The sequence below is a fragment of the Numenius arquata genome, chromosome 5 (assembly GCF_964106895.1).
Source record: "Numenius arquata chromosome 5, bNumArq3.hap1.1, whole genome shotgun sequence".
Lineage (NCBI taxonomy): Eukaryota > Metazoa > Chordata > Aves > Charadriiformes > Scolopacidae > Numenius > Numenius arquata.
Window position 1 is genome coordinate 37,376,327 of NC_133580.1, and position 20,774 is coordinate 37,397,100.

Here is a 20,774-nt window from a genome sequence, read left to right on the forward strand (position 1 = left end):
CAAAATTTTGACCTCTGATTAAGTCCCCAAATGAATGTTCCTGATTAAATGATCCTGATTAGAAAGAAAACAACCTGCCATTTTCAGATGGGGATGTTATCATCATACCAAAAATTTTCCTTTTCTGTGTGAAAAGGAAGAAATCCGTGCCAACTGCTGCTTACGGTCAACTTTTTTTACCATTGCTGGTTAATCACTTCCACTGATAAGCAATACTAGTTTTAGAAGCACAGAAGTTCTTATCTTTCCAAAGATAAGATTTAAATGTCTCAGTAGATTTGATGCGGTCTTTTTTTTAAAAAAATCCTCTGAAGCTTACACATGCCTGTCACAATAACCTGGATGACATTGTAGAAGTTTTGGTTTATTTAACGTCTTGTATGGAAATTATTTTTTTCAGCATTATCCAGAAAAGATGATACCTCTCTGAATAGCCTCTTCAATCATAACATTTAAAACCCCTTTATCCTATTAGTGGAGGTAGACACAAAGTCATTTGCTGGCAGCTGTCTATCCAGTGAGGGCTTTTGATTTGATTTGATCTTTTTACTGCCTGTGGTTTCCACAAGATTCTCTGCCATTCTTGCCTTCACAGCACTAAATATTTGGACATTCTACTGTCATTTTCTAGTTTACTTTAATTCCCTTTTGTAAATCTGTGTCAAAGGGTACACAGGACGCACAGGTCTTCCCTTAGTATTTGCTCAGGAGGGAGGAGCAGAGCCTTACTTTCCAAAATAGATGGTTCTACTCAGGCTCTAACAGGACCAGTAGAAAAAAAAAATTAGAAGGAAAGAGCTGAAGAAAGCAAGCTTCATTCATCTACGGAAAAGTTTCCTCTGCCTGGTAATTAGCACAGAAAGGAAGAGGTACTGTGTGTATGAAGGTAAACAAGTACATTTCTGAAGGACTTCAACAATATTTCACTATGTAAATCTCACTGGACTTTGAACCACTTTGCAGTGCTTTTGAAACTAAATTGTAGAATATCCTGATTCCAGCTAAATACAGAAAATGTGATCAAAGTTTAGTAAAAACAACAAAGTGCTTTTCAGAACTGACAGCAGTCTAAATTACCTAATTAAATTAGAGAACGCAATTAAAAGAAAAAAGCCTTATATTTTTGAGTAGTCCTTTTCATCCTTTGTTTCTTCAAGTAACTTACTTTACAAATGTTTGAGAGTCACAAGAGACCTGTCAACCAAAGCAGACAAAGTTTTAATATAGGAAAACAGTTCTAACTTACCACTTTTTTTACTAGGTCAGTACTGTTGGGTTTTCCCACTGTGGTATCAGAGGTGTTCCCAATAGGCTTTTCAGCAGGAAGTGGTGGAGGGCTACGTGGGATTTCATTTAAAGCTATGAAAAAACAAAAGTTCCCAAATGAAAGTCTAATTAATAGCTTCTTTACATAGACCAACAACAGGTAAGGGAATCCACCTTGGTTTGGGGCATTTTTTGTGTGAATGCAACTTCTTTCCTCACAGCCAGAGCAGCTGATGGGCAGGACCACTTAAAAACTAGTGAAGAGAAAAGGGGCATGAAGGGGACATGGATGTGAAGGGAGCATTGCAACTCTGAGGTTGACTTTAGGAATACTTCCCATCCTGCATAATGGATCTTCACTTTACTCTCAGGACACCAGCAAGTTATTCTAGGGTTTCAGGCTTTCAGCTGCAATAGTTGTTGATATAATATTAGACGAGTAGAGGAGTTTCTACCCTTGGGAATGTCAGACTCATTACTGGATACCCTGAAACACCATCACCATCTCTCAGCCACATTTCTAAACTGGCTCACTTTTTTCAGCTGTCAGCTCCTGGAATATCCTTCAGGCTGGAAAACAGCTGAGGGTTATTTCAAGTAACCCTGAAAGATCAGGAGACTTGGATGGAAGAATCTCCAGAAAGGTAAAGGCAAGAAAAGAAACCGTTGCCTGCTACAAAATTCAGGGTGACAGAAAGAAAACAGAGATGGAAGCTCCCTGGTAGTCTTTAAGGAGCTAAACAAATTTAGGATATGGAAGAGGAAACAGTACAGCTTTTACTAGGGAAGAGTGATGATTTCCTCCGTCTCAATAAAGAACACAAAAACCTGCTGATTATATGATATTTGCTTTAAACACCTCTGCCATTGACACCTGGGAAGCACTTGGACAGGTTTTGCCAGCCTATTTACCAGCCATTTTGTCTTTATATATTGGAACCTTGCCATCTATTTTACAATGCATTTGTGTATCAAGAAAATTCATTTCATACAAAGAACTTCAGACACTTCAGCTCTTCTGACTTCCAAACAGTCTTGGAGTTATGTAAAAATATGCGTAGACAGCCTGGACATTTATAGACTGATGACAAAAAAGAGGAGAGGTTCTATCCAAACGAAAACTTTCAGTTGCTCACTTCATTAAAAGTAGTCTTCAACAAAGAAACAACACATAGGAAGGAGACGTGTTGTTTGTTTTTAACACCTCAGTTGCATTACTATGATCTAAAACACCGGTGTGATGTTTAAAAATGGATCAGTTCAAGGACAAATCCCTTACTCTTAGGAGCAGGTACCATGTTGGCAGTGACCAAGCATGGCAAAAATAAGTTAGTGAAATTCATCACTCTTCTAATCTAGTATGACGGATGAAAAGTAAAACAAATACCTGACCGTAATTGCAAAAGAAATCTTCTCTTATCATACTTTACTGATTTATAAAAAGCGTAAGCGATTTATTTATTCACACCACTTCAAATCTTGATATATACACAGATGGCCCAATTTCCTTGTCTTTACTCTTTATAAGACCAAAATTAAAGGAAATAAAGGAAGGAAAAAAAAGCAACCCAAGAACTAGATGGCAGGTGTTATTTGCAGTGATTTCTAAGTGTAATAACTGAAGTGGAAGTTTAATGCTTCCTTTCTAATCGCATCTCAGCAAAAATGCTAATATAAATGAGTGCTTTACTGGAGTTCAAATTCTTAAGCATCCAGCTCGGTCCCCTTTTTGGTAGCGGTGTGGGGTATTTTTTGTTTTAGTGGGGTTTTGCTTTTTGATTTGGGCTGGTTCCTTACAGAATTAATCTCTCTTCCTACCCATGATGGTGAAAGACCCCTTCTACTGAGATTATGTGGCCCTCTTACATGGTAAATCCTACTATATCCATATTATACCTTGGCCCAGTTGTACTTTTCTCATTTTTTAACTTTTAACAGCTTACATTTCTGCAGCAGCTCCTATCTGGCAAAAGGCTACTCTGCTTTCTTGGAACCTGCTTCTGTTCCTCCACATCCCATTAATCTTCCAGCCACAGCCTCCAATAAAGCAGTCCTTCGCACCCCTCTGACAATTGTAGCTAAGTACAGTATGACCGGCAGTCTCCTGTGGAAAGTTCAATTACCACTAGAGAGCAGCAAGGGACCAGTTATCTAAAAGTTCAAAACAGAATCCCGCTCAGGAAAAAAAAAAAAACAACCACAGAAAAAAAAAAAAACCAAACCATTGTCAGATTTTTTTTTTGTGTGATTGGTTTGTTTGTTTGTTTGTTGGTTGGTTTTGGTTTGTTTTTTGGTTTTTGGTTTTTGGTTTTTTTTAATGGAAATTACAATTTCCTTTGTGGAGAAGAATTAATGTCTTGTGTTTTTTACAGTAGTTTGTAAACATCATTCTTCCAACTGAAAAAAACTTTTATTTATGATCAGGTATTAACAGAAAGACTTCTCCCCATAGCTTTATCTTCAGTCTTCTCTGCATTTGTAATAATTTCCACTGCATTTTTCACATATGCAAAGGGAAAGAAAAGCTAGTATTTTAGCACTGGGAGGGGGAAAGGGGAAGAAGGGAACCTGGATAACAATGAGAGAAAAGCCACCTGGACCTCTACTTGCTACAAGTTGGCTCCATACCTACTCAGTGTAGAAAATACGATTTTGAAATATGAGTTTTAAGAACTATCTTATGACACTTCTCCCTAATCTGTGAGGATAAAACATAAAGCTAAACAGAAGCAAGTATGTACTCCAGCACACAAAGAGCAACACAAAGACCTTGTGGCTCACTGATAGATTTCCACTCTGAGAATACTGTCATTGTCATCTGTAAAGCTGCAAGGGACCAGAGGTAGAAGGCATTAGGGGTACGGTAACTGTCAGAAAACTATAGTCAAGACCTTGACACAGGATTGCACACATCAGGGTTTTGCATCCAGGTTCTCACATGCCTTTTTTATTCCCTCAACTGCTACCAAAATACTATTGCTTAAATGGCTACAGAATTCAAATCTAACAAGGGTCAAGGGAACTTCTGATGTGAGCCGTGAAAACTATGCGCTTGGAGCAAAGTTTAATACACTAATGTTGTCCCTTTGACAAGTAGGGGCACTGCTCCCAGAAAACTCAGGAGCTCAGCACTAAAACACCCTCAGCTGATGTCAGAACAGAAGTCAATTTGACCAAAGGTACAGCTCAGTGATATGGTTTAGCTGACCAAACAAGCTTGCTTCCCCTGAAAGGGTCTCCTCCAGCTCTTCCCTGCCAGCCTTTAGATCCCCATACACATACCGTTTCACCTCTCTGATATGCTCCAAAAGGTTTGAGGGACACCAAGCTTAGCAGAAGGGAGGGAGGCAGACAAGGTAGCTGGGAGCCAGGGAGAAGGGAACGTGACTCCCAGCTACTTCTCCCTTCCACCACAGCTACTCTGTCTCGTCAAACTGTAGCACGGGATTCCTTTGGCAGCTAATATAGCAAGTAAACTGCAACTCAATGAATAAACAGTAAGTCCTAGTGAAAATGATTTTCTGACAGAGATTTCTCAGACAATCTGGGAGAAGGACTTACATTTCCCGGGTTTAGCTGGGATTCGGATCACAGTGGGTTTTCGGGCTAAAGCTGGTTGAGCTGTCTGTTCCTTTGCAGGTTCACTTTTAGCGAGGAATTGAAACGGATCTAAAAGGGAAAAAAAAAATCCCAACATGTTTTATATTTATTTGTTGAACACAAATCTCACTGGGTAGTGCTTTTATTATTAAGGACATTTATATTTCACACCCAAGAAAGTCCTAAAAAATACATATATAAAAATCAGGATGATGCAAATAGTGTACTACTTTGTAGATAATGTGTCTTTTTTGTACATGGGTGTTCATAGTTGACTTAACATAACAGGGTAGGTTTAGACTGAACATTAGGAAAGAATTTTTCACAGAAAGAGTGGTCGGGCATTGGAATAGGCTGCCCAGGGAGGTGGTTGAGTCACCATCCCCGGATATGTTTAAGAGCCGTTTAGATGTGGTGTTGGGGGATATGGTATAGGGGAGAACTTTGTAGAGTAGGGTAGATGGTTGGACTCGATGATCCCAAGGGTCTCTTCCAACCTAGACGATTCTATGATTCTATGAAACATGTTCCAGACGCCTTCTGGGATTATATAAGCCACTGAACAAGAAGAACCACATTGCTTGGTAACAGCGACCTGAAATCAGGATGGCTTTAGGGAAACGTTTTCAAAGCAGTTGCTCTAATAAGCAGACATTGCTGCAAACACATTTGCTAAAAAGTTTTAATCAATAAAATCTTGCCAAAGCTAAACAGTCAGCACTGCAGCAGATAAAACGCCTACAGAAACAAAACAAAACAAAGCATTTAAATATTAATGATAACAAAACGTCTTTGCTGCAGAACAACCAATTCCCTGGAACATTCTGCATCATTTCATTGATTATAAACATGGTACCATGGGGGAGACTGGTTCAGACCAAGGACTGGGAGTTGTGCCCGAGCTCTGCCCCAGCCTGTACCACTCATTCCTCTATAAGCCTCTCCAATCATTCCATCGGTAAGACAGGAGCAATGTTTTCTATGCTTCATAAACTTAAGCACTGGTCTCTGGTCTCTTATTAATAGGCATGGGAACATATGCGCATGTAGAAGGCAGCTGTAAAAATACTTGTACATAAATAAAATCCAAATCAATGGCTTCTTTCTCAAGTACACCTTCACGCCAAAGAGCAATACTTCATTTATACCTCTTCTCTGTTGTTAACAACTGCTACCTTTTTCTCTGACATTACCAAAACATGTAGTAAAATGGCAATGCTTAACAGTATCGTCAATGTGTAAAGTAGAAACTGGAGAAGCACTCTGGACAATAAATTCTCCATGACACATATTCATAGCCCCAACAACTGAGTTTGATCTCCTCTGGTGGCCTTTTTAGATGTGTAGCTCAATGAGATGTTATTTATGGAGTGTCAGAGTCTCAGAGAGGAAGCACGCTGGGCATCTCTTGAAATTCTTCAGGACATTTTATAAAAACATACCCTTTCCCAAAACTATGGCCACATTTTCTGACAAAGTTGGAAGCCCTGTATTTGATAAAATTCTATCTTCAAGACTTATAAAGAACAACTTAAAAATTATGTAATATGAAGTCATGGTTTCTTACAGATAACTTTGGATAGTATGACACAATACAGTTTAGCAAGACGCTAGAAATCTGTGTCGGGGAATATACGTAAGATTTAAGAAAATCCAGAAACACAGTATTTATTTATGAACAACCACATTAAAAACTTTTTAGCATTTTAATTTAAAAAAGCCGTTACATTTTTAGAGAGGGGAAGAAGACCAAGTACATCAAGCTCTGTACTTTTTTTTTTTCATAACCAAAAATTTTCTCATAGAGTGAGAAAACACTGTATACTATTGAGCTGCTGAGTTCCAGTGTAACGAGCCCCCTCTGCCCTTGCCCCCAGCGCTCCCCAGCTCCCACCATCTCCTGCCAGCACACGGCTGTAGCAACAGCAGGGACAACATGCCACGCTCATCCCTGCTCAGATGTCCACCTCCCACTAGCCCCTTGCTTAAGGCTCTCTTCGTAGGTGTAACCATCACGTACAGGTGTGCCATGGAGGTTTGTGCCATGGTCTCTCAAAGCCAAGACACTTATCTACCTGCCTACAGGCTCCCCAGAAATCTGCCTGGGTACCTTCACGTCACATTTTAATCATGAATCAAAGCACATCAATTCCTTCTGTCAGGCTGCTTGTACAACAGCTTTGAGCGTACAATTCAGGTAGAAAGGATCGTGACAGGTCAACAATTTGTCTATAGCTAAATGTATACAGGCTATAGTTAAAAATAAGCTCTGCTACCAGTTAGACAGAAGATGGCTCCATCCTGTTGTGCCCAAAGACACTGGCTCATCCAGAAACTAGGCAGAGGAAACCCACAATGTTTTAGAAGGTAAGGGTAAAACTAACACCTTGTTTAAGTTACGGATTCACATGAGTGAATAGAAGGTTTAGGTCTCTTCAGTGAAAGCTGCATCAGCTGCATCAGAGCAGAGATTTTTCTAGACGACTTGAAAACACAGACCACAAGAGGGGTGGAAGCATTCTGACAGTACGGTCATTACAAGAAACAAAAATCCCACTCTCAGAGCAAGGCTGCAGCTATAATTTTCTTTTATTCTGTTATACCTATGTCTGCTAGCTACACTCTAACATTTGAATTGCATTAAAAAAATATTTATCTAATCTTAATTCTCACGCTGGTGTTCAGAGTGACTTTAGTGCAGCTGAAAAGGAAAACCAAAAGCATTAACCTTTCTTCTCTCTTTCACTTATCTGGCAACTCTACGCCAGATTTGAGGAGGGGCCCTGGTGAGGCAATAGGGCAGCAGGGCCTCAAAGCTGCGCTGGCCCGTTGGGAAGCTGGAGACACGGGGCAAGGAGAGGAAAGGTGAGCAGGGCTAAGTCACAGGCTCCTTGATAAAGCAGGACCACAGGGAACGCGCTGGCACAGGGAGCACCTCTCAAGGTAAGGTTCTGCAGAGGTATAAGGAAGTTCTGCATAAATGAGGAAACAAATTTCCAAAGCCTCCATCTTACAAAAATATAGACATTGTGAGAACAAGTGGAAATGCTCTAAACAGCCAATATAATCACAGATCTGTATTCTTGTAAATTTATGGGAGATTTAAAATTGTACAACATTACTGTTTGTCAGCTGTTAATCATTGCTATGCGTAGAAATGGTTTTCTAAACCATTCAACAATTGGCAGAGGTCTCTAAATCAATAAATCTGAGAGGTAATTTTTAAGTCTGAGAGAAGTTATTTCTAAGGCTGAGAAAACCATTCGATGAACCTTAGTTTTCCACTCATTATCTTATGTTCAATTACACTGTTGTCACCTCATAATTAGTTTAAAACTCATTACCTTGTTTGTGTTATTCCATTCCCCAGTGTTGGGCTTGCAGCAGAAATTGGCTGAGTAAACGACTGTGCTGCTTTATGCAATGGGACTGACAACATATCAAATTTTTATGTTGTTTAACAACAATTGGGCATCGTTTGAGCATAATTCATGGAGGTGTGAAAACAGAATTGCTAATATACTCATTTAAAGCTTCTCAGCTCAAGGAAATTAATCTGCACTTTTCATAACACATACGAATAGACTTCTATCGATTTTTTCATTATTAAACTTTTACAATGATGATTAAAGCCTGTGTCTTCCTCAGTCTCACTTTTCTACAGCTTCTGTTTTAAAGGTTTATATGGTAACACATTAGTGTGCTTGTTGACAGAAAAGACAAATGAAATCTGTATATACAAATACACTGTATATCATCTCTTTCTTTTACCAGTTTAGGAGAGACAGCTTTTTACCTCCATTCTAATTTACCATTAAAATAAAAAATTAGGAGGTTACAGAACAAACACTAGGTTTTGCCCATGTGAACAGGACAGACGGATACCTTCCTGAAATATTTATTTGAAGTCTTTAAGTAAGTGGTAGTAAGATGGTAACATATACCTCAGCAGCAAAAAGGGGAATCCTGAAAGAAATCAGATGTGGAAAGCTAAAAGCACAGAATAGTAGTATCTGCTGTGAAGATGCTCAGTCCTGCAAGAAGTGCTCTCAGTACAGACGAGAGCAACGTAGTACAAAAGGTGTTGATGCTGACATTACAACACTTGCCACTACAGAAGTATGCAAGTGTGTCTACTTTAAATGTTTAATTAAAAAAAACTAAATCAGCTGTTAAAGGCAAGGCTCACACATTCTCTCCACAAAGAACAGTATTGTTATCAGGGTCCTCCAGGAACAGATAGCCCCATAAAACCACTCTGGTGTTTGTAGAAGCATACTTAACCCATACTTGGGGGAACATTTTCAACAACAAGGCCCTTCTAATAAGATAGCTGGAGATTTGCCTGACAGATAACATCCCAAAGAGGATTGGGGCCCATGCTCAAGAAACACTGTGAAATGCTACAACTAAAAGTCTAATACTCAGACGTTCTAAATCTCAAAATACTTAGAACTACAAATAGACATATTAGACAGGTATCCTACCTAAATTCCAGCATCGATTATTTTCCCAATCTCAGTTTTCGCCAGTATTTTTCAGCACTGAAATTAATAGTTGATTGTTCTTAGAAATGGTATTTCTGACCCAGAGAGAAAAATAGGGACTACACCACCTTTCTCAAAATATGCAATTTGCAGCTACCTCTGCATGGAAAATTGCCATGATCTGGTCACGACCATATCTTTTAATAGACTGGGAAACTCAAAAAGAAAAAGGAAAAAAAAAAAAAAAAAGAGAGCAAGAGAATTGGATGGAGGCTCTTTCAGGATGTAATCTGTGCATAACCTGAAAGTAAGCTCAGGTGAAACTCGGGCTTCTCAGTATTGTCTTAATACTGGGAGAGCAGATCAGGTCACTCAAATAAAAGGAATACAGTATTCAAGAGCAGACTTAGTATGGCTTCAGACTTAAAATTGGAGCAGAGAAAAGCAAATCTGCTATCATAATGTTCTAGGATTTCTTTCTCCCCAGTTCACACAGAGGTTTTTCATGACTAGCCCAGTTATTTTAGTAGAGGCTATGAATGGACTGTGTGGTCTTGCTTCATTCAAAGATTTATAGTTCATCAGGCCAAGGAGATTTGCTTTACCTGATATGGCACATTTAGTCAAACAGGTACTTGAGTGGGCTGGTAAAAATCTCTTATATGTAAGAACCTTTACATATAAGTAGCTTTTCCAATGTGGTTGCCAAAGCATTTGTTTTATTTTTGCACCTGCTTATGCTGTTTTATCAAAAGCACATGACACCAGAGCAAGCACACAGTAATTTCAGAAAGTTTTACCTTGACCGTTACCTTTCCTCCCAGAAACATTATGTTCAGATGCCAAAATAGAAATTTCAAACTTCTCACACATTAACAAGACTTTTTTAAGAAGAGTTGTGCAAAGACCTCAAGACAGGAAGAATTTATCCAGCAACATTTATTGCTACTCAGAACAGAGAAAATGTAGTGAACTACTTGCATGGGTTTCAGGCATTGCTCCCTGTTCACTGCTGACATCTGACAGATCACCACAAAAAGCAAGGCGACTCAAGGCCAGTGATCGCTATTTTTGAGGAACGAGTCCAATGCAAAGAATGAACGATGTGTACAGAATACATGTGGAGTTTGCAGACGGAGCCTAGCCATCAGTACGACAAAAGTGCACAAAGTCAAAGAATTATGTAGAGTTTGATATTCTCTGAAAGTACAGGAAAATAAAATTGCTGAGAGATGCAACAGAAGATCGAACCTAAATGTACTTGTTGAAAATGCAAGATGTCCTTAACTGATCAATGAAGTATCTCAGCCACAGCGTTAGAAAGTCAGAGAGCCAATAAAATGAAATCTACTACTAGAATAGCAATATTTCTTGGGCTATTGTAACACTTAATGGCAATACAAGCATTTATGGGGTGGAAAACTACAGTGCTACACTGTTCACAGAGACAGATACAAATGGACCTTTTCCGAGCTTTCAGCACCTCTGTCTCAAACTGCAGGAATGCCCACACATCCTATCTGCGTGTATCTTAAAACACAACTGTTCGGTTCATTGCTAGCTTGTCCATACTAGTAAAGATGATAGTAATTATACCACCTTTGGCACAAAAGGACTGCTTATACCAGCATGAGCTACTGTGTGAGAGTTTGGAAGCCATTCCTACATCATTAATCTATTTTACTAGTTGGAGTAAGACTAGGATAGTTCGGATTGCAAGAGCCTTCAGGAGGTCTCTAATCCAACCTCCTGCCCAGAAAAGGTCAGCCATGAGGTCACGTTGTTATAAATTGGTTGCACTTCAAAAACTGGATGCAGGAGGGTAATTTGAAATACAGTAGGTGACAAAAAAACCCAAACCCCCCAAATTACTCTGGAGATGAAGAAACACAGCCTTGCCCACTCTTGCCATTCACTCAGGTGAATGAATGCTTGTTCATTAGCAAAAGACGCAAGTGCCCCACAACAGGCAAGCTGGAAATCTCCAAAGCAGAGGATTGGTGATAGAAAGCAGCAGGACATACAAAATCTTTTACATGAAAATGTGAAGGACAAGGGAATTTATAATGATGTTTAAAATACCCATCTACCCTCTTGCAAGAATCTCACATGCTTTCAGCAAAGGAAAAAATACTGTTTTATTTATAAACACTTTTAACTAAGCACTTTGTTGTTCTTTGACAATCTTCCTGATCAAAGGATATCTGCATTTTAAGTGTTATTAGAAAATAAACAGATCTAATCATCACAGATGACAGTTATTATTAAGAACATTATTACTTGTGTGTTACCACTTAAACAGCTTCTATAGACATGGAAGTCAAAATTCATTTGCATTTGACAACCTAAAGGGCCCCTCACCTATTATGTAGCTATGATTTTAAAACCTTGTTTCCTGAAACTAGGTATAAGGCCCTCTCTCCTGTGGTAACAGTGGAGTCGCCTTCAAGCTCCTTGAAGACTCCAATTTATGTTTACTAAGCAAATATCTGTAGCATCTGAAGAGTTAATGGCTGCTTGTTACCACTTCTGCTGGAGATTACCAACCTTGCAAAAGCAACAGGACACAGCAGAGACCCATCCCTCCACCACTCCATCCCGCAGTACCATGTCTTCAGGTAAATCTCTTTTTGTCAGGGGCTTAAGCCAAATAGCAGATTAAAATGGATGAGACAGTTCACTCTGCTCTGTGGATGATACTTTTGGCAGTAAATCAAAAAGGAGACAGGTAACTTCAAAATAATCACAGCAAGAGTCATTGGAAGTAACACAGCAGACCCCTAAGAAAAGCTACATTACTTTGAAGATATGTCTGGACTAATCTACCAGTTAGAAATATTTCAGTTCTTTTTTTCTTTTCCTTCCTGAGGAAGTAATTAAAAACAAGCAGCTGGGCAATATCCCCACAGCTGACAAATCCGGAGTCTCTCAAGCAGCAGTTTTTCTGAATTGACTACAATATCACACAAATTCCCCATTCGATGCAACAAGAAGGAACAATACATATAAATGGATAGCAGCTCTGGTTTGGTTCGGGGTTTTTTTTGCCATACAGGCAGAAATGAACTTTTATGCTGCAATGATGTAGACAGATAGAAAGACAGACAGACAGATAAAACAGTTTAGAAATGCAGTAATCGTATTACTGTTAGAATTGAAATACACTAATATGATGAAGAAGATATCAAAAGAGAGAGCTGTCTCCTGCTGGTAAGGTAAGGCTCTCTCTGAACTACTTTTCAAAGATTTGCTTTACATTGAGTTCTCGTGTATCAGGCATAGATTAATCAGTGACTTATATGAGAGAGAGAGAAGCAAGAGAGAATAACTCTCCACACACAAAAAGGAATGAAAACATTCTAGCAAGATGATCACTTCCAGGTTCTTAATTTAAATGTGTGCTTTAAATGCACTGTTACCTTATTTTCTTTGTCCAAAACATACATTCTCAGAACATTTAGCAAGCAGACACATTACATGCTTTAACTTAGCAACTAATACTAGTTATGGGTAAAATCATGGATCTTCTGAAGCCATGCAGTTTACACTCAGTTCAACTTGCACTAGGATTTCATTTCCAAGCCTTTGTAAAAACGGGAAAGTGAGAAGAGAGTCCACCTGACAGATTACCGAAACTTTTAACCTCCCGGAACTGCACAAATTCCTGTTATCAGCTATAAGAGAAATGCAAAAATACCCCAGATGATCCAAAATATTGCAACTGTCATCAAAGCATTAGCACCTCAAGATTTAGAGTCCCAAACAGATGCCTTCACATTCTAAATGACTGACTTGAACAGGAGTAATTGCATTAGGATACAAATGGCTTTGAACATTATCTCCAGCCTTTGAGTCCAAAATTATGGCACTTAAAACCAGCACCAATTTTGGCTGCTGATGAAAGGAGCAGTTCCACAGATTTGTCATTCCTGACTTCTCCTTCCTGGCACTTCCATTGGGCCAGCATCAGAGACACAAGCTGGATGCAAGGTTCTGCCACAGTTAATTTCTGAATCTCAGAGCTGTTGAGCTTCCAAAGCTCCCTCACAGACTTCACCTGGCAGAGCAGATGCTGAAAGCTTTGATAGGGATCTTAGTACCCAGAGTCTCTATTTGCACCAGAGAGGTTCCCCCTCTCCATATAGGTCAGATAAAGATAAAATCATTAGTGTTTGGAAGAGGGCAAGTTCAGTCTATTAACAGCTGTGCTGTGGGAGATGCTGTCAAACATTGATGAAACCCACGGGATTGCCTGAGGTAAACTTGAAAGAAAACCATCCAGCTAGCTTTCATAGTTAAACACTGACAGTTAAACTGGTGAAACTATAAACTGGTTTGTTGCCAACACGGCTGATCTTAGCACATAAGTAATATTCAAATATCTTCCACTATTGTGGAGATAGCCTTCCGCTAGAGGAAGCGGGTGTCTTAAGTCAGTCAACTGAATTGCTGTGGAGACTCTTAATTTGTTTTGTAATTTTCACCTTTTCATTCATATGATCACTTCAACTTCTGCACCCCCCCATCATCAGCTGAACACTTCACCTTCTTACTTTTGCATTGGCTGTTAGCAACAGCAGTGATTGATCCATTCACTCCTATTTACATTAGTCTAAATACCAGATGCGTTTGTGCTGTATCAGAAAAAAATTTTCATGAATGCTGTAATCTGTGATGTAACACTGCTCTTTGACAAACAAGCTGTTGGTGCTTAGTTTCAACCACCACTGCATAAAAGTCTTCTGCCTTTTCTAGGGTTGCCATAACAACGAGCAGAGCACTGTCATTTTGCTAAGTAATGACAATGACAAATATGTAAGAAATGCAAAGGTCTGGGGAACTGGGAGCAAGATTAGAGCTTCTCTTCCTGCCTTTACAAAACATTTTATTGCGGATTCATCTTGCAAATCCTAAACTGTTCCTATGGGAACATAAGAAATAGCTAGTGTTAGTGCTCCGTGTTACCTCATTTTTCAGAAAGCCAGTGTTCTCCTTGTGGATGTTTTGTCAAGACGTAGCATGGCATTAGTAATCAAGAATATAGGATGGGATCTTGAGCTCACAAATGCCTGCAAAAGTCTGGAATGAACCCTAATTTTACAGCGTAATAAAGTGATAATGCCATCAGACCTAGTTCTCTCTTTAGTAGTTAGGAAAAAATGGCATCTTTGCTGCAACCTATTAAATGAATAAAATCATGGACAGGTGACTCAAAAAGAAGTCAGAAAACTATTATCTGAATAATTCTTCTGTTAACCATGAGAATGGAAAGTATTTTCTTCTTAATTAAATCAAGAATAACACCTATGACACCAACCAGAAAGATGAAGACTGACATTCCTACAATTTCATCACGAAAGCTGTTTTTTTCAGGTGATTTTTGTTTGGGAACACTCAACTTCTGATTTAACAGAAAAATTCACGTTATTTAATTTTCCCCAATTGAGGGAAAGGAAGCCTTTCAGTGTACATAGCCAAAACATCATTTTCCTTTTATGCCCTTTCAAACTGTAAGTATATTTACTGTGAGGGTGGTGAGACAGTGGAACAAGTTGCCCAGGGAAGTTTTGGATGCCCCATCCCTGGAAGTGTTCAAGACCAGGCTGGATGGGGCTTTGAGCAATCTGATCTAGTGGGAGGTGTCCCTGCCCATGGCAGGGGGGTTGGAACTTGATGATCTTTAAGGTCCCTTCCAACCCGAACCATTCTATGGTTCTATTCTCTTGCCTACTACTTAGAACAGTTACATTTTACCTCCATTTGTTGTATCTATTAATCAAAATAAAATGACTGAAACTACAAGTTTTACCCTAAATGCACGGAAAACAAGAGGCATCCCTCACACTTCTAACTTTCCTCTAAAACCATCACATGCACAGTGTCTGTTCCACGACTGCAGTCTCCAGACACGATGATCATGACTCTGTTCCCAGCTAGACCCTGTCAGCCATACACTTCCTTGACTTAAATACAAAATGCCTCTCCAGTCACCCTGTACTCCTCCCTCCTTCCAGGCTTGGTTCAGCTTCTGCAGTGTTCCTGTAATCTGTCAGTCCAAGAAAATATGGACTTGTATCCATATCGATCTCGTCAGTCCAAGAAAATATGGACTTGTATCCATGTTGAGTTAACTACCTCTCCTGCAGGATCTGTATGTTCGTACACACCAATTTTAACAGTTTACGGCTTTAAGGGACTTTCTACACCTGCCTTGGGGTTTTTATGCCAATACAGAGAAGAAACAATAACAAACTGGAACTTCATGTAATGATATAATTCACAAACTGTGAAGAAATCCCATTTGTTAACGATCCTTAATATTGATTTACTGTGACAACTACACAGTATCTATGCTTCTCTTTTAAGAAAGCTGAGATGTTTAATGATAAACGAGGTTAAAAAAAAATATTAAAAATGATAGTCCCTTCTATGACACATCATCTGTTTTAAAACAGAACTCTCCCTGGATTGCAAAGGAGCTGGTAAGCTAAATCAGGACATACTTGAATGTTAAGAGGGAAAAACCTATTGCTATAAAATTTAATGATAGCCCAACACCCTCCTGTGTCTTAAAATACCTAAAACTGTATTAAAAAATAAATCGATCCCAAGTGCTTAATGGAATCAAACAAGGTTTATGAAAGGGATGTAGCTGTAGTAATAAATCTGTCCATATGAAATTATCATTTTCAATTATTAGAAAAAATTGAAGTTGTGTAACACGCGTATAGTCACATGACAAGGCAAGACACAAAGATAGGAGAGAGAAAATAAGTAGGCACTGGTGAGATGGACAGAGTGTCTCAGTATGTTTGATCACAAGTTTCCCTAATCGCAACAAATATTGCTGCTTCTGTAGATTTCCACTAGATTTCCACTTCAGAACTTCAGGCACTCAAATAAATTAGTCAGATTAGATGACGAAAGATAAGATGTCTTGAGTTCCCCAGAGAGAATTGTGATACATTCTGGAGGCGACACTTAGTGTATAACATCAAGTCTTTTATCATTATTTTAGTAATCATGTAATAAATCCAGCAGGCAAGTTCTGAGATTTATATAGCCCTGAAACCTCCCGAGTCTCAAAACCCAAGTACTTTCATAGTGATCTTGACATAATAGAAAACCAAGAATTTCATACACCCACACAAACCCCATCAAGACAGGTAGACATAAGTCACACTGGATCATATACCTGCAAAGAGTAACCACAGTGACAGTTTAAAAAAATCCTTTTTACCTGCTGCCGCTTCAGAACTGATGCTATCTTTAACTACGCACGCTGGACTTAGGGGCAACACGTCATCATCAAAACTGATCAGATCTCCTTCCACATCTAGTTTATTTTGCAAAGCAGGTGCTGAGGAGTTGGCTGCAGGTGTCAGTTCCCCCAGAGACTTGAAAACCTTTTCTTGGGCAGATGCAGAAGCCCGTGGAGGAGCAGCAATTGGTTTTAATGAGGCCAAAGAAAGGGCAGGATTTTCTGCATAACGTGACTTTTTAGGAACAAGAGGCCTTGGAGCAGGAACAGGAAATTTCTTTTGTCCATCGCTGTTCTCTGATCCACTCCTCACATCAAGAAAATCACTACTACTACTTTTAACAAGGCCAGGTTTTGGCTTCTTTGGCAGTTCAGGTTTGGTTACAACACTGCTCCCAACTACTTCAGGCTGAGGCTGCAATTCCTTGGAAGGTGTTGATTTGCTTTCTGTCCACGCATCCCAGTCTCCTGAAATTCTGCTTACCCCTGGCTTTGGAGCAACTACTGGTTTCTTTGCAGTAACAGGTCTTGGGGCAAATGAACGAGGGGCAATTTCTGGCTTTTTTAATAATCCTGAGGTATCATTAGTTCCTTGGGATTCAAAAACTTTGATCCTTGAAACAATACTATTTTGGCTCCTTTCTGTACTCATGCTGTCCATCGCCAAGTGATTGTCTAGTAAGCTATCATCTAAGAGAGGTGACTGCTGAATTGGAGGTTGCTGCCTTTTTGTGGTAGACTGGTTCACTTCTTCTCCATTGTCTATTTTACTTTCGGTATTATTGACCACAGGTCTGAGATTGCTTCTTGATCTTGGCTTTGGCACAGGACATATCACAGCATTGGGATTTTCTTGGCACCTCTGACCTTCAGAAATTTCAAAGACTATTAAGGGATTCTCATTTTCTGAAGGAGACCTATTCCGGAGAGATGCAGAAGGCCTAGGAGGTTTAAGAGGACTCTGCCCTGCAAACAGAAAAGAAAAAGGTTTCAGTTATCTATTCTAGAACACCTTATTTATGTTATTTTTTGTCAGCCATCAGGATAGTAAACATGATGGTTTTCATTCAGAACTCACTGCTGCTTGTGAAACTGCAGTTCTCTTTCTAAAAAGATGAATGAAAAAAATATACAAACTCTAGGAAGAAGCTGAAGGTTGCTGAAATGCATGGTACCTACAAGTTGTGAGTTCAAAACTACTTGTTAGCTTGCAGCATGAGGGGTGTGCAAGCAGCATCTAGACCAAAGAATAGTACACTAACTCTCCGAGCTTGGTTTGCACACTTTTCAGTCTGAACATGAAACACTGCTGCTATTCTGATTGGACATCTGAGCTTCTCTGGCCCCAAAGCAATTGCCATTATGGCTGAATTGAGCAAAACTTTCAAGACTTAATTATAGTCTTACCATGAATGCAATGATAGCTCTTCAGAATAGAGGAATTTTACAGAAATTTACAAAAGTAATCATTCACATAAATTTGACTGTTATTCATATTAGACGCTGCACAGACCAATAATAAAGAACATCTTCAGGAGACAGAGTAAGGTTTTCATCAGTGAGAAATCCAAAACATCCTCACCTGGATAGCCTGCAGATTCCCAGTGTGTAGGCACACTAGTTTTTACATTACTTCCTGGCAAATGGCCAATTAGCTCCTCTGGAAAGTCAGTTTGTGTTGCAGAAGTAGTGGTATGTCTAGGAGCAGCAGCATTATTGTTATTTGTTGTATTGACCTGCACTTGATTGATTTCTTTTATTACTTGCTCATATGATGGTGGAAGCTACAAAAGAGGGGGATAAATATTAATGTAAATCCAGATATGATCCTATTTAAAAAAGGAAGCATATAAATTTAAAAATACTAAATTAACATATGCAGAGGAAAAGAACTCTGTCATAGTCTTTTATTCAATGTGATGAAAGTCTAAGCAAGCAAAAACTCTGTTCCTCTCGAACTTAACATGCTTTTTACCTTTGTAAATCAAACACACCTCATGTAAATTCATGCTCACCTCAGCTGGAATATGCTCATTTCTCCTCCACTGAGCATGAGATGAAGCAGAAGGGAATCCTAATCCCTGAGGAGTGACAGGGCTTGCACCTGGAAACCAGGAGGATGGCCGGAGGGGTTCAGCAGCAACTATTGTAATTTCAGGACGCCTGGAAATGAAGGCAAAGGGGAACAATTATCTAAAACTTTTTAAAATTGTTCTTTTAAGTATAAAAGACCACGGTTTTGTCTGCATGGGAAATCAAAATAGCTCAGGTCTTTTTGATTTAACCAATGATGTTTTTCCATGCTTTCAAAGTAACTTACTTGACCTTTTTAACAAGCACTTAGGCTTCCATTCAAAGCACCTAATTAAATGCCTAAGCCAAAAAGTAGGTTTATTTGCTCCAGTGAAATAATTTACATGCTTAAAGTACTTAAACACAAGTGTAACTCTATTAGATGGAAGAAGTTTTAGTCTTTTGGGATAATGAGAACTAATCATGTGTTTGCCCTTAGCCTGCCACAATATGAAAACAGTGGGATAGTTAAAACCGCTTGGGGCTGGCTAACTAAAAGCTTGCCTATCCTCAGACCTCTGGGGAAACCTCCCACTGTGCTAAAGTGGGGCAGAGCAAGCCTCATGAGGCCTTTGGGACAGGGCCTATTTGCTTACAGTATGTAGTACAATAGGGATTTCCGTGACAGTTAAGGACCTGTAGGTCTACCCACTTTGTCTCTATAACAACTGCTTTAGAGCACAAGCCACAGTGATGGCCCACGTTCCCAGACGCTGGGCCCCAGAGTACCATTGACCAATCGAGAGTCTCACACAAAATACACCTTGAGAAGCGAGTAGATGAAACATTTGCTACAGAAGCTTCTGTCTGCTGACAAAAAAAACCTGCAGAAGAATAACTTATAAAACTATTGGAAAAATAATTTTAAAAAGAGGGTTGCAGTTCCTTCACACCTGAAATAATGGCAGACTCAGTTCACCAGCCATCCAGGTTGGCGACCTCCTTTCTCAATACCCTTTGAGAAACTGGAAGGAGGCCTGAAAGTGTGCTTATTTTCATTGTGAAGTGATCCTGTAAATAGATGTCAGGGAAGTACAACAGCTCTGCAGAGGTTTGATAGTTGGTTGCATTCTTTATTTGAGCATACATACAAAACTTGATGAGAAAACTCCTCAAACTCGACCTACCCTGAGCTTAAGAATCACAGTATTCTTTTTTTTATTCCAAGTCTAATTTATTTTTAAACACACTAAGGGTACAGAGAAGGAAAAAAACCAAGCAAAATAGAGGAGAAAACCATAAAAAGTAATACTGTAACACAACAGAACAAGTTTTACAATAAAACCTAATTGCAATATAAATAACAGCATCATACCTTCTATCCCTCTGCTGTTCGCTATGGCTAGAGGTCCGAGAAGCTATTTAAAGAAACAAAAGTTTTGAAGAGGTTAAAATATACTGTCACCACAATAAGGTGAGGATAATAGCAGAGCCCTTACCAATCCACTATCAATGAAATGGAGAACATACAGCATCTGATCATAAATTCCAGATTTTAAGAGTGGCCAAGTTAAATAAAAAAATTATTTGTACTAAACATGAGAAGTTTTTAAAAGGTTTAGGGTGCAGTTGCATAATCAGTTTAAGTCGCTCTGTGTCCAAGTTACCACCAAGAGAGATGGTCCTGTCCCCTTTCTTCTTCCTCACCACACATTTCCTGCATTCTGCATTGTGGTCACCCTAGAGTTGAAACTTCTTTTTTGTTTTCTTTAGTTAAAACAATCCATGAATAAAACAAAAAGAAGTGTTAAACACGTCTGGCTTTGCTTTTGATGGCTCATTTCTGAGATCTGTTCTTTCATCTTTTTTCTAATGTCTCTTTGTGTTTGTTTTAGAGAAGGGAAAAGTACTAAGGCACAAAATCTAAAAAGCTATTTTACCATCCTTTATGTAAAAAGAAAGAATTAAGTGTTACCAGCTAGAAATTTCCTAAAGTTTAATCACTCGTAGATTAAAAGCCAACAACATTTCTTTTTGTTTTTCCAAACCATGTATTTTAAGTTACATAAAGTGAATCCTGACCTCTTCGTTTTTCTAGTTTTGCCATATTTATATTCAAATAATTTTTTCAATGGCCACATATTTTC

The 20,774-nt window shown here is 39.0% G+C and overlaps 1 protein-coding gene across 1 annotated transcript in view; it reads right to left on the reverse strand.

Moving 5' to 3' along the window:
* SH3D19 (SH3 domain containing 19) overlaps positions 1-20,774 on the reverse strand; it is an 86,793-nt gene that overhangs the window by 18,695 nt on the left and 47,324 nt on the right. The window contains exons 4-9 of the mRNA XM_074147274.1: positions 20,003-20,045; positions 18,630-18,777; positions 18,197-18,398; positions 16,594-17,580; positions 4,828-4,935; positions 1,247-1,359 (exon numbers count right to left, since the gene is read on the reverse strand). Of these exons, the coding sequence (XP_074003375.1) occupies positions 1,247-1,359; positions 4,828-4,935; positions 16,594-17,580; positions 18,197-18,398; positions 18,630-18,777; positions 20,003-20,045 (1,601 nt within the window). The remainder of the gene's footprint in view (positions 1-1,246; positions 1,360-4,827; positions 4,936-16,593; positions 17,581-18,196; positions 18,399-18,629; positions 18,778-20,002; positions 20,046-20,774) is intronic.